General features: G+C 39.2%; 1 protein-coding gene across 1 annotated transcript in view; it reads right to left on the reverse strand.

Annotated features, from left to right (window-relative positions):
* The window catches only part of CATSPERB (cation channel sperm associated auxiliary subunit beta), a gene marked incomplete at both ends in the record, with an annotated part of 130255 nt that overhangs the window by 40272 nt on the left and 62272 nt on the right, over positions 1-27711 (reverse strand). The window contains 3 exons of the mRNA XM_079699198.1: positions 5501-5655; positions 8066-8220; positions 25743-25887. Of these exons, the coding sequence (XP_079555324.1) occupies positions 5501-5655; positions 8066-8220; positions 25743-25887 (455 nt within the window). The remainder of the gene's footprint in view (positions 1-5500; positions 5656-8065; positions 8221-25742; positions 25888-27711) is intronic.

Raw genomic sequence — 27711 nt, forward strand, 5'->3', positions numbered from 1 at the left:
TCAACAATGTACGAAGTGTATAAACATAGATAATACACAATGACAAAGATAGGTTTATTCCATGACTTCAAGTCTGGTTCAGCATTAAATCCATAATATAATTTACAACATTAAGTAAAAAGTTAAAGGAAAAAAATCTATACATAAGCTCAATAGATACAGAAGAAACATTTAAAAACAAAAATAAAACACCTCTTAAACTGAAAAAAAAGATAACTGTCTATAAATGAAAAAGAGTTTTAAAAATTATGGAAAGGATAATCCGTGATGGTGAAATGTTTAAAACATTCTTTTAAAAGTCAGGAACAAGGAAGCCCACTGTTATGGTCTGAATGTCTGTATCCCTCTAAAATTCCTATGCTGAAAACCTAAAGCCCAAAGTGATGGTGTTCAGAGGTGAGGCTTTTGGGAGATGATTTAGGTCATGAGGGTGAAGGCTTTGTGAATCAGTTTACTACCCATATAAAAGGGGTTCCAGAGCAATCCCCTGCCCCCTTCAACTATGCGAGGACAGGGCAAGTAGTTGGCAGTCTACAACCAGAAGAGAGCCTGCACAGAACCCAACCATGTTGGTACCCTAATCTTAGACTTCCAGTCTTCAGAACTATGAGAAATACATTTCTGTTGTTTATAAGCCACCCAGTCTTTGATATTTGATTATAGCAGCCTGAATGGACGGACACCCACTATCTTCATTTCTATTTAATGAGCTCCTAGATACTGTGACAGAAAAAAAATGTATAATATGCTAAGAAATGTTAAAGAAACAAATTATTTGCAGGTGATGTGATTATCTGCTTAGAAAAATATTTACCTCTACTCAGAAAATCCAAAAGAATATATAGAAAAAGTACTGGAATCATCAAAAGAATGTAGCAAATTTGAAACATTTAAGATTGCTGCACAAGGGCTTCCCTGGAGACACAGTGGTTGAGAATCCGCTTGCCAAGGCAGGGGACACGGGTTTGAGCCCTGGTCCAGGAAGATACCACATGCCGCGGAGCAACTAAGCCCGTGCGCCACACCTACTGAGCCTGTGCTCTAGAGCCCGTGAGCCACAACTACTGAGCCCACGTGCTGCAACTACTGAAGCCCGCATGCCTAAAGCCCGTACTCTGCAACAAGAGAAGTCACCACAATGAGAAGCCCGCACACCACAATGAAGAATACCCCTGCTCACCACAATCAGAGAAAGCCTGTGTGCAGCAATGAAGACCCAATGCAGCCAAAAATAAATAAACAAAATAATTTTTTAAAAAAGATTGTTACACAAAAGTCAATTACAAGACATCTGCTTTTGCTTTCAACGCAGAAAGAAGCAACCCAACAAGAAACAAAACAGATAAACCACTGTCATCATTTTCTTTAAGCCATCAGATAAAGTCACAAGATAACCAACTAACCTGAAATCTAAGGGAATAAGCCATTCCGAGGAGAATCTGAACACAGGAACCGTCTCACTTATGGAAGAGCATGAGAGGGAGAAACAGTGCTGGCCACAAAAGAATCAAGTAAGCAATAGATAAAATTGTAAAAAACTGTCAAAGGCCAAGTATGTGCTGGGAAATGCTGGGGCACTTTTCAAAACGGAGTCTTCACTCACTCGCAAGCTCCTTCCCATGGGTTTCCCTGGACGCTCAGGAAAAAGACTGGGGCAGGGAATAGACCAGACAGTCCCTGCTGGTGGTGCAGGCATCAAGGGAGTGCGGGAGACATCACTGTGGGGAGTGGGTGGAGAGGATGGGAGCAAGCATCACTCAGCTGAACTCAGGTTCAGCTTCCCTGAACCTTCTTTCATAAGAAGCAAAAGCCTTAAGCTACAGGAGGTTGGGCATTCAACAGTTGCACACAGGCCTCAAAAGAGGTGATCCATGCTGGGGGGAAGTGCTTGGAGGGTGCTGGCACTGAAGGCCTGGCTCCCTCCCTCCCTCTTATCCCCTACACAGCAGAAGCTTGAAGCTACTGAGAGAGAGGAAGCAAAGCCACCCATCACTGGGGCACAGGCAAAGACACATGATGGATAAGGGAAGCTAAAATAATAACTCTCTATCCTTATGCAGAGTCAGGGAGCTGTCTTGGGCCTAAAATTCTAGGAGAACAAATAGAGTTATCCTGCTGCAAGAAGAAGCAGGAATCTCCACCTAAGATCTAACTGCAGGTACAAGGCAGAATTTGGCTACAAGAGGTAATTTTTATTAACAGGTTGTTGTGCTTTTTTTTCTTAATGGAACTTGACAAGCTGAATCTAACATTTAAATGCAAGAACAAAGGCCAAGAAAATCCAGGAGGGGGTGCTATTCATAGGAGTTACCTGGTTAGAGAAATTTTGTCATTGTGATCTAGGGAAGGGCAAATACAGCAATGAAGGAGAAGAGAGGCCAAGACAGATTGATGTACATGTGGAACTAGGATATATCACGGGGTGACACTGCAGATCAGGGGGAAAGATGGGTCTTGTTTGCACAATTGGTTACCTATATATATAAAAAAAGAAAGAAATCAGATTCCCACTTCATACTACACTCAACATCAATCCTAGACAGATTAAAAACTTAAAAATACAAAGCAAAAGTTAAAAACTACAAGACAAAATAGGAGAATAGCTAAATAGATTGTGGTATATACATATGAGTGAATACAGACACATACATCAATATCAAATCATTTTTAAAGCATATGGGGTAATTTAGAAAGCATAAGGTTGTATGAAAAAGGCAGGTCACAGGAAAAGGTATACATTGCTAAGTAATACATCTGGCAAAACTAAACTATATATATATATATATATATATATATATATATATATATATATATATATATACACATATATACTTTTTTTTTTTTTTTTTTTTTGCGGTACGTGGGCCTCTCACTGTTGTGGCCTCTCTGGTTGTGGAGCACAGGCTCCGGACACGCAGGCTCAGTGGCCATGGCTCACGGGCCAAGCCGCTCCGCGGCACGTGGTATCTTCCCAGACCGGGGAACGAACCCGTGTCCCCTGCAACGGCAGGCGGACTCTCAACCACTGTGCCACCAGGGAAGCCCTAAACAATATATTCTGATACACATATATGTTAAAGCTATAGAGAAACATTTCTTAAAATGTTTACACAAAATTCAAGGTAATGCTTGTTTCTGAGGAGGCAGAGTGTTGGGGCGGGGAAGAGGCAGCAAAGCAAAGGAAACCTACACAGAAGCACAGCTGGAAGGGTGCAGGGGCCCCAAAAGAGTGGAAGACTTTCAGAGGCCCAGAGGTGACGGGGGCAGTTGTCTCCAGGTAGAAGTGTCACCCCCATCAGCAGACCTCTTGTCCCTTTATCTCACCTCCATTTTCTCACCCAAACTCCGGAAGGGGCTGGAAACCTTCAGCTATGAGGGAGGGGGGATATGAATCTAAAAATGATAAGAATGAGGAAATTTTCCACCTCCCCACATTCCAGGCTCCCCAGGCTGGGTCTGGCTAAAACAGGGGCCGGAAAACAAATTTAAATTGGATAAGGGTTTGAAGTGTCTTAAAACACTGGGCAGGAAGGGAGTCATGTGGTAATTGACTGACTTAGACTTTTTTAAGCTAAGGAAATATTTATTTACTCTCTAAGGGAAAAGCTATGGGACTTGCTGATACTTCATCTAGAGGCAGAAGGGAAATAGGTCCATAGAGGTGGTCTGAAGAGACAGGAGGAAAAAAAAATTGATATCCAGCTGATTCAGTAAACAAATTACACATAATTGATCTGGTTATTCACCTAATTTGAAACCTTCAATGCTTCCCCCTCCCTTAGAATAACATCCACATTCCCCACTGGGACTCAGAAGGCCCCACCTGACCTGGTCTCGAATGACTTTTCTCCTTGGTTCACAGCACTGAAGTCACTCTGGTTTTTCTTGGGTTTCTCAAGCACACATCATGCTCCTTTTGGCCTGGGGGCCTTTTCCACACTGTGCCCTCAGGCTGGAACCTTCCCCCCACCCGATCCCCTTCCTTCATCCTCATTTTCCTGATCTCATCATAAGCATCACTGCCTCTGGGAAACCTTCCGAGATCCTCCAAATAAGGGCTCAACCCCCAGGAACTCACTCTCTCAATGCTTCTTGCTCCTCTGTTGCAGACTTACATAAACAGTAATTACACAACTGTCTATGTCCTGTCCTAGAATACAAGTTCCAGGAGTACATGGGTTTGAACGTCTTCCTCACTCTCTATCACAGCACCTTCCAGAGTGCCTTGTTAAATAACTATTTGTGGAAGAGAAGAATGAAGGGTTCACCCTGCTTCACCTCCTGACTATCTAGATATCTGCCTTTGGCCCACAGCTGACCTCATAACTTCCGGCTCCCACATCCTTGACCTTCCTGCTTGAAGTCCCACTTGCGTCCAGTTCCCTGATCCTGGCTCTTTGCTCCCATTTCCTTCCTCGGAGATGCTCATTCTCTAGTTTCTGTGCAAGTGGAGCACAGTTATTGAATTTGATCACAGAACATGCTATGCCGGTTTTCAAATATTCTGATCCTTTAGAGAATTATCATATGCTTTCAAAAATAATTAGGATATAAGAAATTGATATTAACGTTGAGACGATGTTAATCATATGTTAATTTTAAAGAGTGATTCTCTATGTTTTTTACAAGGACATACCTATGTAAACATGCACTAACTGATCTGGAATATCACACATCCAAAAGCCATCAAAAACAAATAGTTCTAGGTGATCACAGATACTTTTCTCAGAGGCTGAAGGTTCTACAGTCTTTGTGGAAGAAAACCCTAATGCCAGCATTTGCTATATTATGTTTGATTCTTGTCCCCATCTCTACCTCTGAGTGAGCTGTCCCGTAGAGCTGGAGTTGTTGGCTATGGGACAAGATCCTAATTGACAGCCCAAAGCATGTATAATAGACAGATTTCAACCTGGTGGAAAAGGGCTCACCACTTTGGAGATAGGTGAGTTTCTGGTAATCTGAAACTGTTTCTTTTCTGGTTGTTAGATGTGGGAGTGAGGGGTTATAGAATTTATATTGTTTTTCAAAGAAAGATTTTAGGCCTTAAAGGCAGCTTTCAGGGTCCCTGGCTCTTGCCAACATCTTTGAAGTAAGCGTTCCTCAGAACTCTGCATACCTTGCCATGCAGTATTTCGTGCAGAATGGCCCCCTCTACATTAGATGTGCCTGTCTTTAGGACATATGACAACTGCCATGGGGGTGAACTCAGAGGATAAGCAGTATCCGGTGTAGCCCAGACATTTTTGATACTCAGGATGACAAACACACATTTCTTTAGCTTTGCCAGATGGTGCTGATATAACTGGCCCCATGTTTCTCAAACTGGGGCATTGTACAAGGCACCTTAGAGTCTATAAGTAAATGTATTTGGCCTTGCGAGGTGTCCAAAAAAGACTTACTCTCCTTGACTAGGAAAATTACTCCAAAAGATAGGCTCAAAATTTAGAATATCAATACTGGTGTGCAATCTAAGTAAAATGTGAAGATAATCAGTACCTACCTGGAGTGTATCAATTTTCCAAGGTGAATGTCATTGAATTTCTTGGTGTATATACTTTCCTTCGGTTCATTCTCAGGCACATATGCATAAAAGATCATTTCATTTAAGGTGATATACTGTGGAGCAAGGGCAGTCTCAAAGCCCATGTCAGGAGCCTGGAACACCAAAAAAGAAAGTATTGAATTTAAATGACTTTATATTTCCATTATGACAAAATGAAAATAAGATTTGCTTCCAGTTCACCTCAAAACAATACTGCTGGGGCTTCCCTGGTGGCGCAGTGGTTGGGAGTCCGCCTGCCGATGCAGGGGACACGGGTTCGTGCCCCGGTCCGGGAAGATCCCACATGCCGCGGAGCGGCTGGGCCCGTGAGCCATGGCTGCTGGGCCTGCGCGTCCGGAGTCTGTGCTCCGCAACGGGAGAGGCCACAACAGTGAGAGGCCCACGTACCACCAAAAAAAAAAAAAAAAAAAAAAACAAAAAAAACAAACAAACAAAAAAAACAATACTGCTTTGCTTATCAATAGGAGGAATATTTCAACACATTCTGTCTGAATATCCATGCACGTGCAAGGGAAAACACACTTTCCTGTTGAGGAGGAGAAGAAATTCTGAGAAGTAAAGTTCAGTTTAAGATTCCTATGTAGAAGGCTGCAGTGGGAGATGTGAATGTCTTGCCTTGTGTGTGGGGGAGGAGTCTGGAGGCGCAGATTCTAGAATTCAGTTCCTATTTGGAGTTTTCTGTAAGCGAGGGCAGGGAAGAACCTCTCGTCACTTGAGGGTTGCCCCCCTCCCCCGCAATCGCACACACACTGGTGACCCTGCACAGCTGCCGCTGAGTCCCCAACACTGGTGGTTCACAAGGCTTCCCCTCACTGTCAACACGGGCACCTTTGGACCAGATTTCTGACCCGCAGTTCTTCTTTCCAACACACCCTTCTCTGATCCTGATCTTGTCCGGATTTGGGAACTTGCAGGGGTGAGAAGACAGGTAGGGACCAGCCCCCAAGGGGATGCTGGAGTCGCCCTTGTTGCTATGACAGGAGGAGGGGTGGTAGATGCTACAGACTGGTTGGGATGCCACCATCAAGTAGTGCCTTCCAGACCCTTCTGTCATGCCTTTTCCTCTGGCCTCTAAAAGTTGGAAACCCACGGAGAAGAGAGGGTGGGAAACAGATGCCAGGAGAATACATGTGGGACTGAACAGATGGCTTAAGGAGTCTTGAAAATTACTGACAATGCTTTAAGAGTTCTGCATGACATTCTAGCCTGGGAGTGGCAAGAACATCCCATGAAAAGAATGTGCACGTCCAGGGAAAGGCAGCAGAATGACTGAGAGCTTGCTGCCTGATTCGATGTCTGATTCCAGGGACTAACCAGTGAGGTGTGTAATTTGGGGTGAATTATTTAGCCTCCCTGCACTGCACTTTCCTTATGGGTAAAATGAGGGTAAATAATTGTTATAAAGATTAAGTGTTCATGACAGTGTCTGGCACCTAGTCGGAGCCAAATAAGGTCTAGGGATCATTTGTATCCAGAGACAATACATGTATAGTTTGTTTTGGGAGAGGGAGGTCATAATATTGAGTGTAAGTTCCTTGAACTCACTCGCCCTGAGTATAAAAACCCCCACTGGCTTTTGATTTCATAATTTAAACTTTCACATAAGAGAACTAAGACATTGTCTACAAATTGTGAAGTTAGTGAAAATTGAGGTAACTGCTTTTATGGTTAGTGCTACCCTCCCGCTCGCGTGGTTTGATTTATTTCTATGCAGAGCCACACAACAGATGGGTAAATAAATACACAAGGAGTCTCGTGATGGCATCTTACTGTCACTAGAAAGTTCCACTTTACTCTCTACAAATATCTCGGACAGACAGGGAAGTTAAAACACCATGTTCTGAACCGCAGTTAAAACTAGAGTCATCCTTGAGTCCTCCTTTATTCTGTTTCCTTTAAGCCAAAGGGCAAGTTTTATTAAGTCCCGGTCAAAAAATCTGTTTGATTCTTTGCTGATACATTGATGAAAATTCATTATTAATTATTATTAATTCATGATTATATGCCCCGTGATGAGTTCTTAGGCATATATACCTTCATAAGTGGCACATTATACATTAAAATTATTAGAAAAATCTGCATGAAGTATCTTCTGTGAGACACATAACGCCTTTCTCTGTTAGCTTTAGAAAAGGAAGAAACAAGGGGGGCAGGGTTAATATGAAAGGAGAAAGGTCAAATATTGGGAAAAGACAGAACTCATGTTTCTTCAAGGTCAACCTTGAGAGGCAGAGAGTCAAACCCACCATGGATCTGCGTTGGATCTAGCTTAGAATATCTGGTGGTTTGCTGTGAAGACATTTATATGAAAATATTCTGGGTGGATATAAATCTAGATAGCTCTGTACGTGACTTGAAAGATTTTGGAGATGTTCCCTGATATATAGAGGTTTTTCCTTTAGTTAAATAGAGCAAAGAGCATTAATAAGAGTTTGTAAGGAAAACACTTTCCCATTTCCACTTAAAACAAGACAAACTGCTTCAATGCATTATATTACTGACCTGTCCAAAAATGCCTTTAGAATTTCCAAAGGCAGCAAGTGACCCACCAGCTTCAAAATGATCCGGAGTCAGTTTATGGATGAATCCCATGTGGTCATAGTATAATGTGAAAATTTTATCAGAAATAGATCCAATTTTACTATATCTTCCTAACCCTGTTAGGAAAGAAACAGACATCTCTTGATATTGATACGATACAACTAGAGAACTTTAAAAACTATACCTTATAAAAACTCTATTTAAACTAAGAGGTGGGAGAAGGGCTCTGAGACTCCAGAATTAGCGGAGTTCATGTTAGTCTTTGGTAAGTCCCTGGAAAGTCTTTTTCAAGCTCCATTTCATTACAGAACCTGTTCGCTGAAGTAGGTGAAGGACAGAGTGAGGGGGTGTCTAGAAGTAGAGAGGAAAAGAGGTTAGCTCCTCCGGCAGTGGGTTCTCTTCCTAACACTGAAATCAGACTCCTGAGTAGGTAGAAGGCAGTGAGAAAATAACCCTTGGGGAGGCAAGGGGGAATTATCAGTAGAGACCACTGGGTCATTAGCTATACTAGGATTAATATGTAGAACCAAACTTGGTGTTTTGCATTTCTCTTGTGTCTTAGGGCAACACGTTGAGAGGAACTGGCAGTCATCTGGTGATGCAGCAACATTCACTGAACCAAACACTGACCCAGACAAAGAAAGTGTCCCCTCTCCTGGATGGAGGATGGAGACAGAGTGAACGCTGAGGTTTCAGGATGAGAAAGGATGATTTCCACACCCCTCCCCCCACCAAGCTCCCTAATCCTCTCTAGTTTCTCCTGTCCTGACCCCTAAACACTGGAGTGCCCCAGGACTCAGTTCTTAGATATCTTCTACCATTATCTCTGGAGATCTCATCCAGTTCCAGGATTTTACTTTATTTTTTTAAATTAATTTTTATTGGAGTATAGTTGCTTTACAACGTTGTGTTAGTTTCTGCTGTACAGCAAAGTGAATCAGCTCTACATATACATATATTCCCTCTTTTCTGGATTTCCTTCCCATTTAGGTCGCCACAGAGCACTGAGTAGAGTTCCCTGTGCTATACAGGAGGTTCTCATTAGTTATCTGTTTTATGTGTAGTAGTATATATATGTCAATCCCAATGTCCCAATTCATCCCACCTCCCTTTCCCCCCTTGGTATCCATACATTTGTTCTCTATGTCTGTGTCTCTATTTCTGCTTTCAGGATTTTAAATCCATTTTTATGTGGATGAGTCCCAAATTTAAACCTCCCATCTCATTCTCTTCCCTGAACTCCAGACTTATCTAACTGCCTAATGACATCTCCATATGCATGTCAGCCAAGCATCTCACATGGAACTCATCCCAAACTGAACTCCCGATCCTCACATAAACCTCCTCCATCCTCAGCCTTCCTCATTTCCAGTAAGGGCAACTGTGTTATTCCTGCCGCTCAGTCCAAAAACCATACAGCCATTCTTAATTCCTCTCTTCCTCTCACACCCTGTGTCTAATCCGTCAGCAAATCCTACTGACTTTAGCCTCAAAATATATATAGAACCCAGCCACTTCTCACCACAATCACCCTGGACAAGCCAATATATATATTTATTTATTGTGAAATTTAGAACGAGGAGTTAGCTCATGCAATTATGGAGGCTGAGAAGTTCTATGATCTGCTGTCTGTAACCAAAGACCCAAGCACCAGGGGAGCTGATGGTGTAACTCCCAGTTGAAGCCCAAAGGCCTGAGAACTGGGTTTGTGGGGTGGGAGGGCAGGAGAAGACCGATGATGTCCGAGCTCAAGCTGGTGGGCAAGAAGCAAAAGGGGTGAATTCCTCTTGCCTCCACCTTTTTGTTCTACTTAGGCCCTTAAGAGACTGGATGATGCCTACCCATACTGAAGAGGACAGTCTATGGATTCAAATGTTAATCTCATCCAGATACACCCTCACAGCCACACACAGAAATAATGTTTAATCTGGGCACCCCTTGGCCCAGTCAAGCTGACACATAAAATTAACCATTACAATTGTTAAGATTCAATATGCCATATTTCATCTATAAACATAAGATACACTTTTTTTTTTCTTCACATTTTAACATCTTGGAAATGGAGATATTTTATAATTGATCTGTCTTATAATCATTGTCCACTAGGTGGCACTCACGCCATAATGGTCAATTGGCTACACATGTATGTATTATACTTTGTCTCCGCTCTTTATACTGCCATCACTTTCCTGAATCACTGGTACAATACATGTTGAGTTGTATTGTTTTTTTTGTTTTGTTTTGTTTTTTGTTTTTTTTTTGAGGTACACGGGCCTCTCACTGTTGTGGCCTCTCCCGTTGCGGAGCACCGGCTCCGGACGTGCAGGCTCAGCGGCCATGGCTTACGGGCCCAGCCGCTCCGCGGCATGTGGGATCTTCCCGGACCGGGGCACGAACTCGTGTCCCCTGCATCGGCAGGTGGACTCTCAACCACTGCGCCACCAGGGAAGCCCACATGTTGAGTTTTAATGCTGCTTAAAATGCCTTAAAATATTACATTATAATCTGTTATTGAAACAAAATTATTATGGGTTCAGCAAGAGAGAAAAACAAAGCAGGGCATAGATTTATCAATAAAGCAAAAGTCGCTAAAGAATTACCACACTGCCACATTTTCTTGTAGAACAATCACCAAGTATTTTATAAGACCTAAGAAAAAAGAAACCTACAAGTAGATGAAATTACATTATGTTTTACTATGGAGATACACATGAACTTATTGCCTTATCACACAGAACGCTGGGGAAATGTCAGCACAATCCATGCATCATCCACGATCCCTGTTAAAACACTGTGTTAAAGTTTAATTGGAAGAGTTTTTCCTTTCTTTGTGTTAATAGAACAAAGTGTATCTTACACTCAGTGAAGCTCACACTTGATGAAATATGTTTACAACATTCTTCTGTTGGTTTTGCATATGAACAACTAGTTGAGTTGGCTCTTAGGTAATATTTTTCTCTGAAAGTCCTTTAAAAGAATATGTGATATTCATTGTTGTAGCAGAAAAATCCAAGGCTGGCTTGATTTTTTGGTGTGCTTTAAAAATTTTCTTTTTCTTGGCTGCATTTGATCTTCATTGCTGTGCGCGGGCTTTCTCTAGTTGCGGCGAGTGGAGACTATTCTTCGTTGTGATGTGCGGGCTTCTCACTGTGGTGGCTTCTCTTGTTGCAGAGCATGGGCTCAGTAGTTGTGGTTCATGGGCCCTAGAGCATGTGGACTTCAGTAGTTGTGGCACGTGGGCTCAGTAGTTGTGGCACGCAGGCTCAAGGGCATGCGGGCTTCAGTAGTTGTGGCACACGGGCTTAGTTGCTCAGCGGCATGTGGGGTCTTCCCAGACCAGGACTCAAACCCGTGTCCCCTGCATTGGCAGGCAGATTCTTAACCACTGTGCCACCAGGGAAGTCCCTGGCTTTACATTTTCTATTTCAAATAATTCAGAAGTGTTTTTGCTTTTATTATTGGTTTTGCTTTTAGTTAAAAAAATTAATGTTTTATCAATTTTGGTTTCCTTTATTCTTCCTATTTTCAGTATTTATTCATCCATTCATTCATATCAGAGGGCTACAATGTGCCAGGAAGAGAAATACAGAGCCACCACCTTTGTTCATCACTGAAAATCCCTACCACTTGCAATTTCTCAATCTTTAGCATCTATATTTGTCATCCGAGATTCTTTCTAATTATTTATTCATTCTATATGTGGACATGTTTCTATAGTTTATATCTATAATTTTTAATAATTTATATTGCCAATTTAGTTTAGTTTTCTGAGGTATTAAATATTTTTACTATTTTCAAAGTAATCTTGCTTAGTCTATTTTGACTTCTGTTTCATAATATGTATTTATTCTCTATTTGCCCATTCCCCTGGATCCATTCTCAGACTTCCTCTTCCATATTCGGTGCACTGAAAGGCTCACCCGTATGTATTTCAATACTTCCACTCTGTTTCCAGCTGGATTCTAAATGGGTTTGGCCAGTGAAAGGCACTAGCAGGAGATAAGAACAAGGGAAGGAAAGAGAAGTCTGTCTGTCTATCTATCTATCTATCTATCTATCATCTATTTATTTGCATTACCCCTTTAACTAAAGGGACTGTAATGGCTTTCTTCCATTGCTAGTCTCTGGATATTTAAATATTATTATTGGTTCCTTTAACTCTGTCCACCATTCTGCAAATAATTCCCTTATAAAGGCTCTTCAGGTGAAACACTTGAGTGGTATTAGGTTCTTGCCAGGATTATTACTGATACAGTATTTTTTTTTTTTTTTTACCAGACATGTCCCTAGAAACAGTATCAAAGTGGGATTCTGGGACTGAGTAGCTTATACATTTAAGGAATGCAAAGATGACTTCTTATGCCTGGCAGATATTGTGAACTGGCAATCCATACCAAGCAAGGGCAACACAATTACTCAAATTATATTGGATGGAGTAGGTCTGTGGAGAGCAAGACTTTAGGTGATCAAATGGGGTGGCTGTGCTTGATTACAATAACAATCATGGTTTTTAGTATGACTTATTGGATGTATTAGAAAGCTTACCAAAAACAACAATAACAACAACAAAACAACCAACTTATGACCTTGAATATCCAGCTCAAGGCCAGCATAGAGAATCTGACAGCTGTATGGGGGAGAAGGAACCTTACCTCACCACACACAAAATTAGAAATTTTAAACAGACCTATATAAGCAATCTAAAATAATTAATCTCCTAGAAGAAAACAGGAGAATATCTTCATAAGTTTGGCATAGACAAAGATTTCTTAAACAGGATATACGAAGCAAGAAGCACTAACTATAAAGAAAAGGCTGAGAAATTGATCTTTTAAAAATTAATAATTTTGGACTTCCCTGATGGTGCGGTGGTTGGGAGTCTGCCTGCTGGTGCAGGGGACGCGGGTTTGAGTCCTGGTCCAGGAAGATTCCACGTGCCATGGAGCAGCTTGGCCCGTGTGCTGCAACTACTGAGCCTGCACTCTAGAGCCTGAGAGCCACAACTACTGAGCCCGTATGACACAACTACTGAAGCCCGCATGCCTAGAGCCCGTGCTTCGCAACAAGAGAAGCCACCGAAATGAGAAGCCTATGCACCACAACGAAGAGTAGCCCCCGCTTGATGCAACTAGAGAAAAGCCTATTTAGCCACGGAGACCCAATGCAGCCATAAATAAATAAATAAAATTATTATTTTTTAAATTAATAATTTTGTTCATCCAGAGACACCATGGAAAAGAATAAAAATTACAAGCCACTAACTGGGAAAAGATGTTTGCAAATTATATTTCTAAAAAAGGACTCATATCCATAATACATTAAAAACTCATAGAAATCAATAAGAAAAAAGGCAATCCAATAAAACTTGATTAAAAAGACTTGAAGAGATAATTTACAAAAAAAGATACAAAGATTGGCCAGTGAGGGACTTCCCTGGTGGCGTAGAGGTTAAGAATCCGCCCGCCAATGCAGGAGACACGGGTTCGATCCCTGGTCGGGGAAGATCCCACATGCCGCGGAGCACCTAAGCCTGTGCGCCACAGCTACTGAGCCTGCACTCTAGAGCCCGCGAGCCACAACTACTGAGCCCACGTGCCACAACTACTGAAGACTGCACGCCCTAGAGTCTGAGCATTGCAACTACTGAAGCTTGCGTGCTGCAACTACTGAAGGCCCTGTGCCTAGAGCCCATGCTCCGCAACAAAAAGAAGCCACCGCAATGAGAAGCCCGCACACCGCAATGAAGAGTAGTCCCCGCTCGCCACAACTAGAGAAAGCCCGCGCACAGCAATGAAGAACCAACGCAGACAAAAAATAAATAAAAATTTAAAAAAAGATTGGCCAGTGAACATGTGAAAATGTGCTCAACATTATTATTCATGGAAACTAAATCTTCAGTGAGATACCATTACATACTCACCATAATGGCTTACTATTTAAAAGACAATACTAACTTTTCGCCAGCAGAGGGAGCAACTGGAATTCTTTCATATTGCTGGTGGGACAGTAAATTGATAAAATCACATTGGAAAAACGTTGGCAGCATTTAATATTTTTTCTTACAAAAATCTAAACAAACATATACTTTATGATGTAGTAATTCCATTCTGATATTTATACCCAACAGAAATGAAAGCTCTGTCTAGTAAAAGACTTATACAAGAATGTTCATAACTGCTTTATTCATAATAGGCTCCAAATGGAAGCAACTCAAATACCTACCAGCAGTGGAATGGATAAATAAATTGTTGTATATTCAGACCATGGAGGACCACGCAGCAATGAAAAAGAGAAAATTACTAATACTTGTGACAATATGGAGGAATCTTAAAGTCATAATATTGACTGGAAAAAGTCAGACATAAAATATATACCACAGGGGCTTCCCTGGTGGCGCAGTGGTTGAGAGTCCGCCTGCTGATGCAAGGGACACGGGTTCGTGCCCCGGTCCGGGAAGATCCCACATGCCGTGGAGTGGCTGGGCCCATGAGCCATGGCCGCTGAGCCTATGCATCCGGAGCCTGTGCTCCGCAACGGGAGAGGCCTCAACACTGAGAGGACCGCGTACCGCAAAAAAAAAAATATATATATATATATATGTGTATATATATATATATATATATATATATATATATATATATACACCACATAATTCTATTTATATGAAGTTCACAACCAGGCAAAACTAATCTATGGTATTAGAAGTCAGGATAATGGCTACCCTTAGCGGTATACTGACAAGAAAGGGCATGTGGTACCTTTCCAGAGTACTGGGAATGTTCCATAGCTTGCTCTACTTTCCAACCCCTCCCAATGATACTGATAGTTATTTTTGTTTATTGCACAGTCACAGGATGCCTGATTGTCAGAATTCTAAATACTACTACTGCACACCTTCTGTCTCAACAAATGATTCAGACAAATTAACCACAAGATTAACCTTGATACCAACATAAATTGAACAAAATTTTATTGACAGAAACGAGAATAAATAAACATTGTGGGGAAGATCTGAGGGATTAGAATCAGAATTTTGTGCTCTCTCCTTATCCTTGAATAAGGAAGGACCATTGAGGAGATATTATGATGGTAAAACTGTTCCTGCTGGTGAGCATCAAGGACACAGGATCAAGGCCTTAGAAACCATGCTTTATGAAGTCATATCAGAAACCTTTAGAAAGCTTGTTGTTTAGAATCATATCATAGACTTACAAGACCAGAAGAACCTGGTTTTAAGCTTGGACAGTCAAGAATGCTGGCAATGTTAAAAACAAAGAAACAAACAAAAACCCCCAGACTCATTCTTGTCTTGGCGCCAAGTATATTTCCTACTCTGGTTATACCTAATCAGGTATCTCCAAGTTTACCCCAATCTCCAAACTTACCCAATGATCTATAAAAGTGTACTTGAACATTGGGAGATCTACCTTCGGGGAGACTGTATTCCTTTTTTTTTTTTTAAACCTTTATTGGAGTATAATTGCTTTCCAATGTTGTGTTAGTTTCTGCTGTACCACAAAGTGAATCAGCTATATGTATACAAATATACCCATATCCCCTCCCTTGTGAGCCTCCCTCCCACCCTCCCCATCCCACCCCTCTAGGTCATCACAAAGCATCGAGTTGATCTCCCTGTGCTATGTGGTAGCTTCCTATTAGGAGAAGGGGAAGCTGGGATGAAGTGAGAAAATAGCATTGACATATATACACTATCAAATGTAAAATGGATGGCTAGTAGGAGACTAGTATTGAAGGTAGATCTTCCTTGCCTATTAAGTTATTGAATTTCAGCATTATTTTTTTACAATTGGTAGTTTTATTATCTCATGAACACCTGAAAAAATCAACCCCAAAATGTATGAAAAATATAAACCTCTCTGAAGAAAACATTAAGAGTAAAGCTTCATGCTCATGAATTAGGCAATGGTTTCTTAGATAAGACAGCAAAATCACAAACAACAAAAGGAAAAAGAGATTGGACTTGATTAAAATTTAAAACATTTGTGCCACAAAAAACACCATCAGGAATGTAAAAAACCCATAGAATGAGAGAAAATACATGCAAATCCTATACCTCTTAAGGGACTTACATTCAGAATATATAAAGTACTTTTATAACTCATCAATAAAAAAACAATTAACTCAATTTTAAATTGGCAAAGGATTTGAATAAGTATTTCTCCAAAGAAGATATATTAGTGACCAATAAACACATGGAAAGATTCTTAATATCATTAGTCATTAGAGAAATGCAAATCAAAACCACGAGATACAATTTCCCATCCACTACAGTAACTAACATTTTAAAAAGACAGATAATAATAAGTGTTGGTGAGGATTTATTTTTTTTTATTTATTTTTTTTTTTGAACAAACTGTTATTTGTTTGTTTTATTTTTATTTTTTTTTTTTATTTTTTTTTATTTTATAGGCAGCTTTTATTCTCTAAAGATTGCTGTTTCTGGGAACATGATTTGACGAGTGTTACCTCTGAATTCTTTTTTTTTTTTTTTTTTTTTTTTTTTTATTAGTTTCTGCTTTATAACAAAGTGAATCAGTCATACATATACATCTGTTCCCACATCCCCTCCCTCATGCATCTCCCTCCCTCCCACCCTCCCCATCCCACCCCTCCAGGCGGTCACAAAGCACCGAGCTGATCTCCCTGTGCTCTGCGGCTGCTTCCCACTATCTATCTACCTTACGTTTGGTAGTGTATATATGTCCATGCCTCTCTTTAAGTGTTGGTGAGGATTTAGAGAAATAATCCTCATACACTGCTGGTGGGAATGTAAAATGGTACAGCCATAGTTTCACAGTTCTTCAAAATGTTAAACATATGACCTAGCAATGAGAATCCTAAGTATATACCCAAAAGAACTGAAAGCATATGTCTACACAAAACTTGTACACAGATGTTCATAATAGTATTATTCATAATAGCCAAAAAAGTGTAAAAAACATCAAATGTCCATCAACCCAAATATCCTGATGAATGGATAAACAAAATGTGCCAAATCCATACAATAAAATATTATTCATCCATAAAAAGGAATGAAGTACTGATATACGCTACAACATGGATGAAACCTGAAGACATTATATTAAATCAATAAGTCAGTCACAAAAGGACAAATACTGTATGATTCTACTTATATGGGGTATCTAGAGTGGTCAGATTCAGAGAGACAGAAAGCAGTTGCCTGGGGCTGGAGGGAAGAGAGAATGGGGAGTTACTGTTTAATGGCTATGGAGTTTAAGTTTAGAAAGATGGAAACATTCTGGAGGGAGATGGATGGTGATGATGGTTGCACAACAATGTGAATATACCTAATGCTACCGAGCCATACCCCTAAAAGAAATTAAAATGTTAAAGTCTGTGTTGTGTATATTTTAACAGATAAATAAACTGGAGTAAACAAAACCACCAGCAGGAATCAAGAAAAAAAAAAAAGAACCATATATGCAAAAAGGTAGAAAAGTATGAGCTAAGGAAAGGAAGAGAAACTTCTGATGTAACAGGTCACACTATTCTATGTCTAACCCTTTAAAACAATATAGAGAGAAGGAAGGTAAATCAACAAAATCCTGAGGACTCTCAGTAATATCCTCCTAAGGAGACAGAGGTTGACAGTGGATGAGATGGTTTCCAAAGGAAAAGTAAAGGGAAAAACCAGCCCTCTTAAGTGAAGTTAGGTTCACCACCTTCCAAGGTCTTTTACTGAGTTGAGAGACTGAATCAAGTGCTACCTAGATGAGGTGAAGCAAACAGTCTCAAGAATAATTTACCCATATTGCATCAGAGCAAATTGAAGATCTACCAGTGCTGCACACTTTAGTGACGAACCAGAGAAAAAGAGGAGGAGGAGGAACAGAAGGAGGAGATGTGAGGGAGGAAAGGGGTAAAGAAGAGGGTAGAATAGGGGAGGGAAGGGGAAAGGAAAAGGCAGAATAGGAAGGCACTGATAGCATATAAGAGATATAAGGAATCCAGTCAGACAAAGCATATCTCAAGATAAGGTAAAATTTCCTCTGTATTTTGCATCAAAAGACTTTAATGAATTAATAGATTCAATAAGACAAGATCTCAAAGCCTCAATAACTGAATGACAACATGAAAAGGCAGATCATAGAGATAGAGAAATAAATTGAGAGCCATGTCCCCTTATCATTCTAGGCTCCAAGACAGGTTAACAAAATTTAACTGTGTTGGAAGGGGGTAGGCATCTGTCAATAAGGTCAATCAATATGAATTTTTCCTTTCAACTGTGCAAACTGAGAGGAGCTATGTAGGCTTGATCAAAGACATCAATGACAAAATTTGACATCAATGACAAAATTACCAAACCAAGTAAATGGAGAGCCATATATCATTTACCCAACTCCACCTCTTACAAGCTGTGTGACTTTATTTTTTTATTTTATTTTATTTTATTTTATTTTATTATTATTATTTGCGATATGCGGGCCTCTCACTGTTGTGGCCTCTCCCGTTGCGGAGCACAGGCTCCGGACACGCAGGCTCAGCGGCCATGGTTCACGGGACCAGCCGCTCCGCGGCATGTGGGATCTTCCCGAACTTGGGCATGAACCCACGTCCCCTGCATTGGCAGGCGGACTCTCAACCACTGCACCACCAGGGAAGCCCTTTTTTTTAAAAAAATAAATTTATTTATTTATTTATTTATTTATTTATGGCTACATTGAGTCTTCATTGCTGCGCATGGGCTTTCTCTAGTTGCGGTGAGCGGGGGCTACTCTTCATCACAGTGTGCAGGCTTCTCACTGCGGTGGTTTCCCGTTGCAGAGCACGGGCTCTAGGCACATGGGCTTCAGTAGTTGTGGCTCGTGGGCTCTAGAGCGCAGGCTCAGTAGTTGTGGCACACAGGCTTAGTTGCTCCTTGGCATGTGGGATCTTCCCAGACCAGGGCTCGGACCCATGTCCCCTGAATTGGCAAGCAGATTCTTAATCACTGCACCACCAGGGAAGTCCAAGCTGTGTGAGTTTAATCATATCAATTTAAACTGTAAAAGTAATTTAACATTACCTATTTCAACTTGGTTGTTGTGAATATTAAATGAGATGATATTTGTAACATGCTGAGAACAACTATAGTAGCTCAGTGGGTGGGAGCTATTATTATTTGTCTTTGGGGAGAGTAAAAAAAGTCACTGAAATTGTAAATGAGAATAAAGCATGATGTTTCATAGTCCCCCTGCTTTAGGGTTGTTCATAGGGTCCTATTTTTGTAGATCCTAAAAATCCATCATCACCACCCCACCCCCTGCCAGAGGATTCTGGGAAGATGGTAGAGTGGGATGCACTAGGAATCTCTCTCCCCACTTGGACAGCAATTGCACTGCGAGAATCTATCTGATGTAATGTTTGGGAACTCTGGAGTCTATTGAAGGCTTGCAACTTCCAGAGGAAGACTCTGGTAGTAAATTGTGGTTAATTTCAGCCCTTAGCACAGTAGAAGCTACCCATTCTCCACCTCTAGCCTCAGGGCAGGCAGTTATGCATGTGTTCCTGGGGCAGTTGCACACAGCTTGCAGGAGCCAGTGTGGGCAAAAAGGACCTTGTCCTCCAAATATTGTGGATCTGTGCTCTGTTTGCTGATTGCAGCTTCTTATCACAGAGGTGCAGACAAAAAGGAGGGTGGCCATTCTTGTTGCACCTCTTTCAGTGTTGCAAGTCCACTCCCCACTGGCTGAAATGACTTCCAAGGAATTTAAAGGTCTGGGCCCTTCCCCCTTATCTACCCCATCATTTGTCTCTTTTTTTCCCTTTTGGGAACCAGACATTAAAGACTAGGACATTTGAGGTATTATCAAAAAGACAAGAGGTAACAAGTGTTGGTGAAGATGTGGAGAAAAGAGAACACTGTTGGTGGGAATGTAAATTGGTGCAGCCACTGTGGAAAACAGTGTGAAGACTCCACAAAATTCAAAAATAAAACTACCATATGATTCAGTGATTCAACTTTTGGGTATATATCCAAAGGAAATGAAATCACTATCTCAAAGAGATATCTGCATCCCCATTTTCATTGCAGCATTATTCAGAATAATCAAGACAGGAAAACAACCTAAGTGTTCAACAACAGACGAACGGATAAAGAAAATGTGGTATATATACACAATAGAATATTATTTGGCCATCAAAAAGAAGGAAACCCTGCCATTTGCAACAATGGATGAAACAGAGGGCATTATGCTAAGTGAAACAGTCAAAGAAAGACAAATACTGTATGACTTCACTTATATGTAGAATCTATAAAAAAGTCAAACTAATAGAAATTGAGAGCAGAATGGTGGTTGCCAGGGGAGTGGTGGCAGAGGAATGGGGAAGGGGTAATTGGTAAAGGTGGTTGAAGGGGACAAATTTCCAATTATAAGATGAATAAGTTCTAAGGATGCAACATACAGTACAGTGACATAGTTAACAATACTATACGTATATTTGAAAGTTGCTAGGAGGGTAAGTCTAAAAAGTTCTCTTCACACAAAAAAATTATAACTATGTAAGATGACTGATGTGTTAACTAACCTTATGGTGATAATCATTTTGCAATATATACATATATCAAATCATTACACTGTACATCTTAAACTTACACAATATTATGTCAGTTATATCTCAGTAAAGCTGGGGAGAAAGACTAGAACATTCAAAAGCAACTGCATACACAAGGAAAATTTAGAAACTGACCACATACACTTGGGGAAAGGTACAGGCTCAGGAAAGACCTAAGAAGATCTTGAGTTTACATCTCAGGCTAATCCTTGGCACAGAGAGTGTCCACAACAATTAAAAAAAAAAAAAAAAACATTAACAACAAAAAAGCAAACCCTGGGGAAGGGGGAGAATCTGATTTCCAGATCTACTATATTATTAGATTCAAATGTCCAGTATTCAACAAAAAAATCACAAGGCATACAAAGAAACAGAAAATATAGCCCATTCAAAGGAAAAAATTAAATCAACAGAAAGGTTCCATCTTAAAGATATTCAAAAAACTAAAGGAAGATGTGGGGAAAGTCAAGAAAATAATATATGAACAAAATGGAAATATCAATAAAGAGATAGAAAAACTAAAAGAACCAAAAAGAAATTCTACAGCTGAAAAAGCACAATAACTGAAATTAAAAATTTGCTAGAGGGATTGAAAGGTAGAAGAAAGAATCAGTTAATTTGAAAATAGGACAATGAAAATTAGCGAGTCTGAGGAACAGAAAGAAAAATCATTGAAGCAAAGTGAATAATGGTTTGTAACTGTACTTGTGTTTTCTATATGATTTAAGAGACTAATACATTTAAAGAAAAAAATGATTAATGTAAAAGCTAGTATTACTTACTGTTAACTTGGATTTGTAACTCCAAATCTCATTTTCTACATAATTTAGGAGACATGCATTTAAAAGAATTACTAATTTATGTTTGGAGGCACACAATGTATAAGGATGTAATTTTGTGACATCAACAGCTGAAACAACAGTAGTTGGAGACGTCAATACCCCACTCACAATTATGGACAGAACACCGGACAGAAGATAGGTAAGGACATCAAGTACTTAAACAGTGCAGTAAACCAACTGAATCTAATAGACATACACAGAACATTCCACCCAACAACAGTACATACACTTCTCAAGGGCTTATGGAACAATTTCCAGGGCAGACTATATGTTATGCCACAAATTAAGTTTCAATAGACTTAAAAAGATAAATATCACACAAAGTATCTCCTCTGATCACAAGGAGATGAAGTTAAAAATTAATAACAAAGAAAACTGGAAATTCACAAAATTGTGGAAACTAAACAACACTCACTTAAACTAGCAACCTACCAAAGAAGAAATCACAAGGGAAATTGTAAAATACCTACAGACAAATGAAAATGAAAATACAGTATACCAAAACTTATGGGATGAAGTGAAAGTGGTGATAAGGGGGAGATTTATTACTCTAAATATTTACATTAAAAATAAGGAAGAGGGCTTCCCTGGTGGCACAGTGGTTGAGAGTCCGCCTGCCAATGCAGGGGACATGGGTTCATGCCCCGGTACAGGAGGATCCCACATGCCACGGAGTGGCTGGGCCCGTGAGCCATGGCCGCTGAGCCTGCGTGTCCAGAGCCTGTGCTCTGCAACGGGAAAGGCCACAACAGTGAGAGGCCCGCATACCGCAAAAAAAAAAAAAAAAAAAAAAAATGAAGGAATGAGTGAAGGGAGCCAAAAAGTACAAACTTCCAACTATAAAATAAGTAAGTCATGGAGATGTACAGGAATACCTAGGAGATACTGCAAGTTTGTTTCTAGGCCAACACAATAAAGCAAATATGGCAATAAAGCAAGTCACATGAATTTTTTGGTTTCCCAGTGTATATAAAAGTTACATTTACACTAGACTGTAGTCTATTAAAGGTGTAATAGTATTATGCCTTTAAAATAATGTATATACCTTAATTTAAAAATACTTTATCACTGAAAAATGCTAACCATCATCTGAAAATGGATGGTTGCTACAAACTTTCAATTCGTTTAAAAAAAAGCAGTATCTGCAAAGTGCAATAAAGCTAAGCACAATAAAATTACATATACCTGTAATGTACAGCATGGTTACTATAGTTAATAATACTGTATTACATATGTGAAAGTTGCTCAGAGAGTAGATCTTAAAGTTCTCATGACAAGAAAAAAAATCTGTAACTATGTATGGTGATGGATGTTAACCAGACTTATTGTGGTAATCATTTTGCAATGTCTACAAATATAAAATCATTATGTTGTATACCTAAAACTAATATAACGTTATATGTCAATTATACCTCAATTAAAATTGTGAAAACAAAAATCAAGAAATTTCTCAAATCAACAATTTAACTTTAAAACTTAAGGAACTAGAAAAAGAAGAACAAAGTAAACCAAAAGCTAGCAAGGGAAAAGGAAATAATAAAGATTAGAGCAGAGATAAATGGAACAGAGAGTCGAAAAATAAGAAAGAAAATCAATAAAATCAAAAGCTGATTCTTTGAAAAGATCAATAAACCTTTACCTAGATGAACTGAGAAAAAAAGAAAGATGATTCAAATTACTAAAATCAGAAGTGAAAGTGAGAACATTACTGCTACTTCTACAGAAGTAGAAAGGATTATAAGAGAGTATTATAAACAACTGTACACCAGCAAATTGGATGAGCTAAATAAAATGGAAAAATTCCTAGAAAAAAAAACCTACAAGACTAAGTAAATTGTGAAGAAATAGAAAATCTGAATAGACCTAAAACTAGTAAGGAGATTGAATTAGTAATAAAAAATCTCTCAACAAAGAAAAGCCCTGGACCTGATGGCTTCACTGGTGAATTCAACAAAACATTTAAAGAAGAGCTAATACTGATCCTTCTCAAACTTTTCCAAAAAATTGAAAAGGAGGAACATTTCCCAACTCATTCCATGAAGCCAGTGTTATCCTGATACCAAAGCCAAACAAAAACACTATCAAAAAAGAAAAAAGAAAACTGTAGACCAATATCCCTGATGAGTAATGATGCAAAAATCCTCAACAAAATACTAGCACACAGAATTCAGCAGCCCATTAAAAGGATTATTCACCATGACTAAGTAGGGTTTATTCCTGTAATGCAAGGAACATTGAATGCAAACAACATATGAAAACTGACCAATGTAGTATACCCCATTAACAGAATGAAAGAAAAAAACCCACAACATCATCTTAACTGATACAAAAGAGCATTTGACAAAATTCAAGATACTTTCATGATAAAACACTTAACAGACTAGAAATAGAAAAAAACTATGGGGGGAGGGGTGAGTGGGATGAATTGGGAGATTGGGATTGAGATATACACACTATCGATACTATGTATAAAATAGGTAACTAATGAGAACCTACTGTATAGCACAGGGAACTCTACTCAGTGCTCTATGGTGACCTAAATGAGAAGGAAATCCAAAAAAGAGGGGATATATGTATATGTATAGCTGATTCACTTTGCTGTACAGTGTAAACTAATACAATATTGTAAAGCAACTATACTCCAATAAAAATTATTTAAAAAAAGAAGAAAACTACCTAAACATAATGAAAACCATATATGAGAAATCCACAGTGAACATTATACTCAAGGGTGAAAGACTTAAAGCTTTTCCTCTAAGATCAGGAACAAGGCAAGGAAGCCCACTCTCACCACTTCTATTCAATATAGTACTGGAAGTTCTAGCCAGAGCTATTAGGCAAGAGAAAGAAGTTAAAAGCATCAGAATTGAAAAGGAAGTAGTAAAATCATCTCTGTTCACAGATGATGTGATCTTATATGTAAAAATCCCTAAAGCTTCTCCAAAAAAAAAAAACCTATTAGAACTAATAATGGAATTCAGCAAAGTAGCAGGATATAAAATCATCACTCAAAAATCAGTTGCATTTCTGTACACTAACATGAATAATTAGAAGACAAAATTAGGAAAACAATTCCATTTATAATAGCATCAAAAAACTACTTAAGAAATAACCAAATTAGTTAAGGGTAACCCACAGAATGGGAGAAAATATTTGCAAATCATTTATCTGACAAGGGATTAATATGCAGAATAAATAGAAAACTCCTAAAACTCAACAATAAAAACAAGCAATCTGATTAACAAACAGGTAAAGGACTTCAAAAGACATTTCTCCAAAGATTAAAAAATGGCCAATAAGGATATAAAAAGATGCTCAACATCACTAATAATTAGGGAAATGCGATCAAAACTATAATGAAAAACCACTTCACATCCATTAGGATGATTACTATCAAAAGACCAGAAAATAACAAGGGTTGGCAATAATGTGGAGAAACTGGAACTCTTTTGCACTGGGGGTCAGAATGTAAAATGGTACAGTGCTGTGTAAACAGTATTGAAGTTCCTCAAAAAATTAAAAATAGAATTATCATATGATCCAGCGATCCCACTTCTGAGTATATACCCAAAAGAAATAAAAGCAGGTCTCAAAGATATATCTGTATAGCCATGTTCATAGCAACACTATTCACAAGAGCTATAACATGGAAGCAACACAATTGTCCACTGATGTATGAATGGACAAGCAAAATGTCATATATACCATACAACTGAATATTATTCAGCCTTAATGATGAAGAAAACTCTGACATATGTTATTACATGGATGACCCTTGAGAACATTATGCTAAGTGAAATAATCTAGTCTCAAAAGGACAAACACTGTATGATTCCACTTATATGAGGTACCAACGTAGTCAAAATCATAGAGACAGAAAGTAGAATGGCAGCTGTGAGAGGCTGTGGGGAAGAGGGGAGTGGGGAGTGGGGATTTATTTTTTAAAGGGTATAGAGTTTCAAGATGAAAAGAGTTATGGATGTTGGAGGTGCTTGCAGAATACTTGCATGTATTTAATACCACTGAACTATACACTTAAAAATGGTTAAGATGGTAAATTTTGTTATGTTTATTTTTACTACAGTAAAATTTTTTTTTAAATCCATCACCCCTAATAGGTCTGTGACCTTAGGATTAGTTCATTAATATGGCAGATTTTAAAATAAATCTAATCCCTGGCTCACAGGTAGTGCTTATACCAATAAAAGTGAATTCCTCACCTGCCTTTGTCAAGTAAACCTTTCCACTTCGGGAAACAAAAGTAATATCTGAAGTATAAAAACTATGATAAGTATTCTTTATGATATCATCATGAAAGTCAGCTATTAATTCAAAGGTGTTGCCGCCATCAATTGAAAGCCATACCTAAGGGAATAAAAAGATAATACCTCACTAAAGAGCTGCCATGTAACAGTCATCAGTTACCTAATCTTCCTACATAAGAAAAGTCATGCACCATGACCATACTCCCACATCCATCACACACACACAGACGTACAGACTGACTCCTTACCTACTTGTTCAACCATCTATTTCCTTCCTAGAGTTTGTGCAAAAGTGTACATGGCAGTCTTCAGTTTTAAACAGTATGCATTGTGAATGTACCAAAGAACAAAGTTATTCCATCATCTCCCAACTGGTCCTCCTTGTTCATAAAAGGATGAAGTGTTGGATGTATTTGGATATGGAGGAGAGTGCTTATCCATATTAAAATGAGACTTCTGTGCTGAATTCCTTTATTAGTTCTAATCAGGTTTTTTGTTTTTGTTTCATTTGTTTTGTAGAATCCTCAGAGTTTTCTACATACAAGATCATAGCATCTGTGCATAGAGATAATCTTACTTCTTCCTTTTTTTTTTTTTTTTTTTTTGCGGTATGCGTGCCTCCCACTGTTGTGGCCTCTCCCGTTGCGGAGCACAGGCTCCGGATGCACAGGCTCAGCAGCCATGGCTCACGGGCCCAGCCGCTCCGCGGCACGTGGGATCCTCCCGGACCGGGGCATGAACCCGCGTCCCCTGCATCGGCAGGCGTACTCTCAACCACTGCGCCACCAGGGAAGCCCACTTCTTCCTTTTATATACAGATACTTTTAAATTTCTTTTTCTTGTCTAATAGCTCTGGTTAGGACTTCCAGTACTATATTGAATACAAGTGTTGAGAGTGGGCTTCCTTGCCTTGTTCCTGATCTTAGAGGAAAAGCTTTAAGTCTTTCACCATTGAGCATAATGCTCACTGTGAGTTTCTCATATATGGTTGTCATTATGTTTAGGTAGTTTTCTTCTATTTCTAGTCTGTTAAGTATTTTTATCTTGAAAGTATGGTGAATTTTGTCAAATGTTCTTTTGTATCAATTGAGATGATGCTGTGATTTTTTTTCTTTCATTCTGTTAATGTGGTGTATTACATTGATCAGTTTCATATGTTGAACCATGTCTGTGTTCTAGGAACAAATCACAATGGTCATGGTGTGTATAATCCTTTTAATGTGCTGTTGAATTCAGTTTCCTAGTATTTTGTTGAGAATTTTTGCATCAGTGTTTTCTAGGGATTTGGTCTCTAGTTTTCCTTTCTTGTAGTATCCTTGTCTGGCTTTGGTATCAGGATAATGGCGACATCATAGAATGACCTTGGAAGTGTTCCTTCCTCTTCATTTTTTTTTGGTATGAGTTTGAGGAGGATTAGTGTTAATTCTTCTTTAAATATAATATTTGGAACAACTCACCAATGAAGCCATCCCTTCTTGGGCTTTTCTTTGTTGGGAGGTTTGATTACTGATTCAATCTCCTAACTAGTTATTGGTCTGTTCAGATTTCCTATGCCTTCACAATTTAAGAATTAGTAGGTTGTATGTTTCTAGGAATTTACCCATTTCTTCTAGCTTATCCAGTTTGTTAGCATACAACTGTTCATAATATTCTCATATCCTCCTTATTTCTGTGGCATTAATTGTAATGTCCCCTCCTTCAATTTTAGTTGTCTTCTTTTTCTTAGTTAATCTAGCTAAGGCTTGTCAATAAAGCAGTTCTTAATTTCATTGCTTTTTTTCCTATTGTTTTTCTATTCTCGATTACATTTATCTCTTTTCTAGTCTTTATTATTTCCTTCCATCTGCTAGCTTTGGTTTGGTGGGTCTTCTTTTTCTAGTTCCTTAAGTCGTAAAATTAGGTGGTTAATTTGAGATTTTTCTTT

Source organism: Hyperoodon ampullatus (genome assembly GCF_949752795.1).
Source record: "Hyperoodon ampullatus genome assembly, chromosome: 3".
NCBI classification, from domain to species: Eukaryota; Metazoa; Chordata; class Mammalia; order Artiodactyla; family Ziphiidae; genus Hyperoodon; species Hyperoodon ampullatus.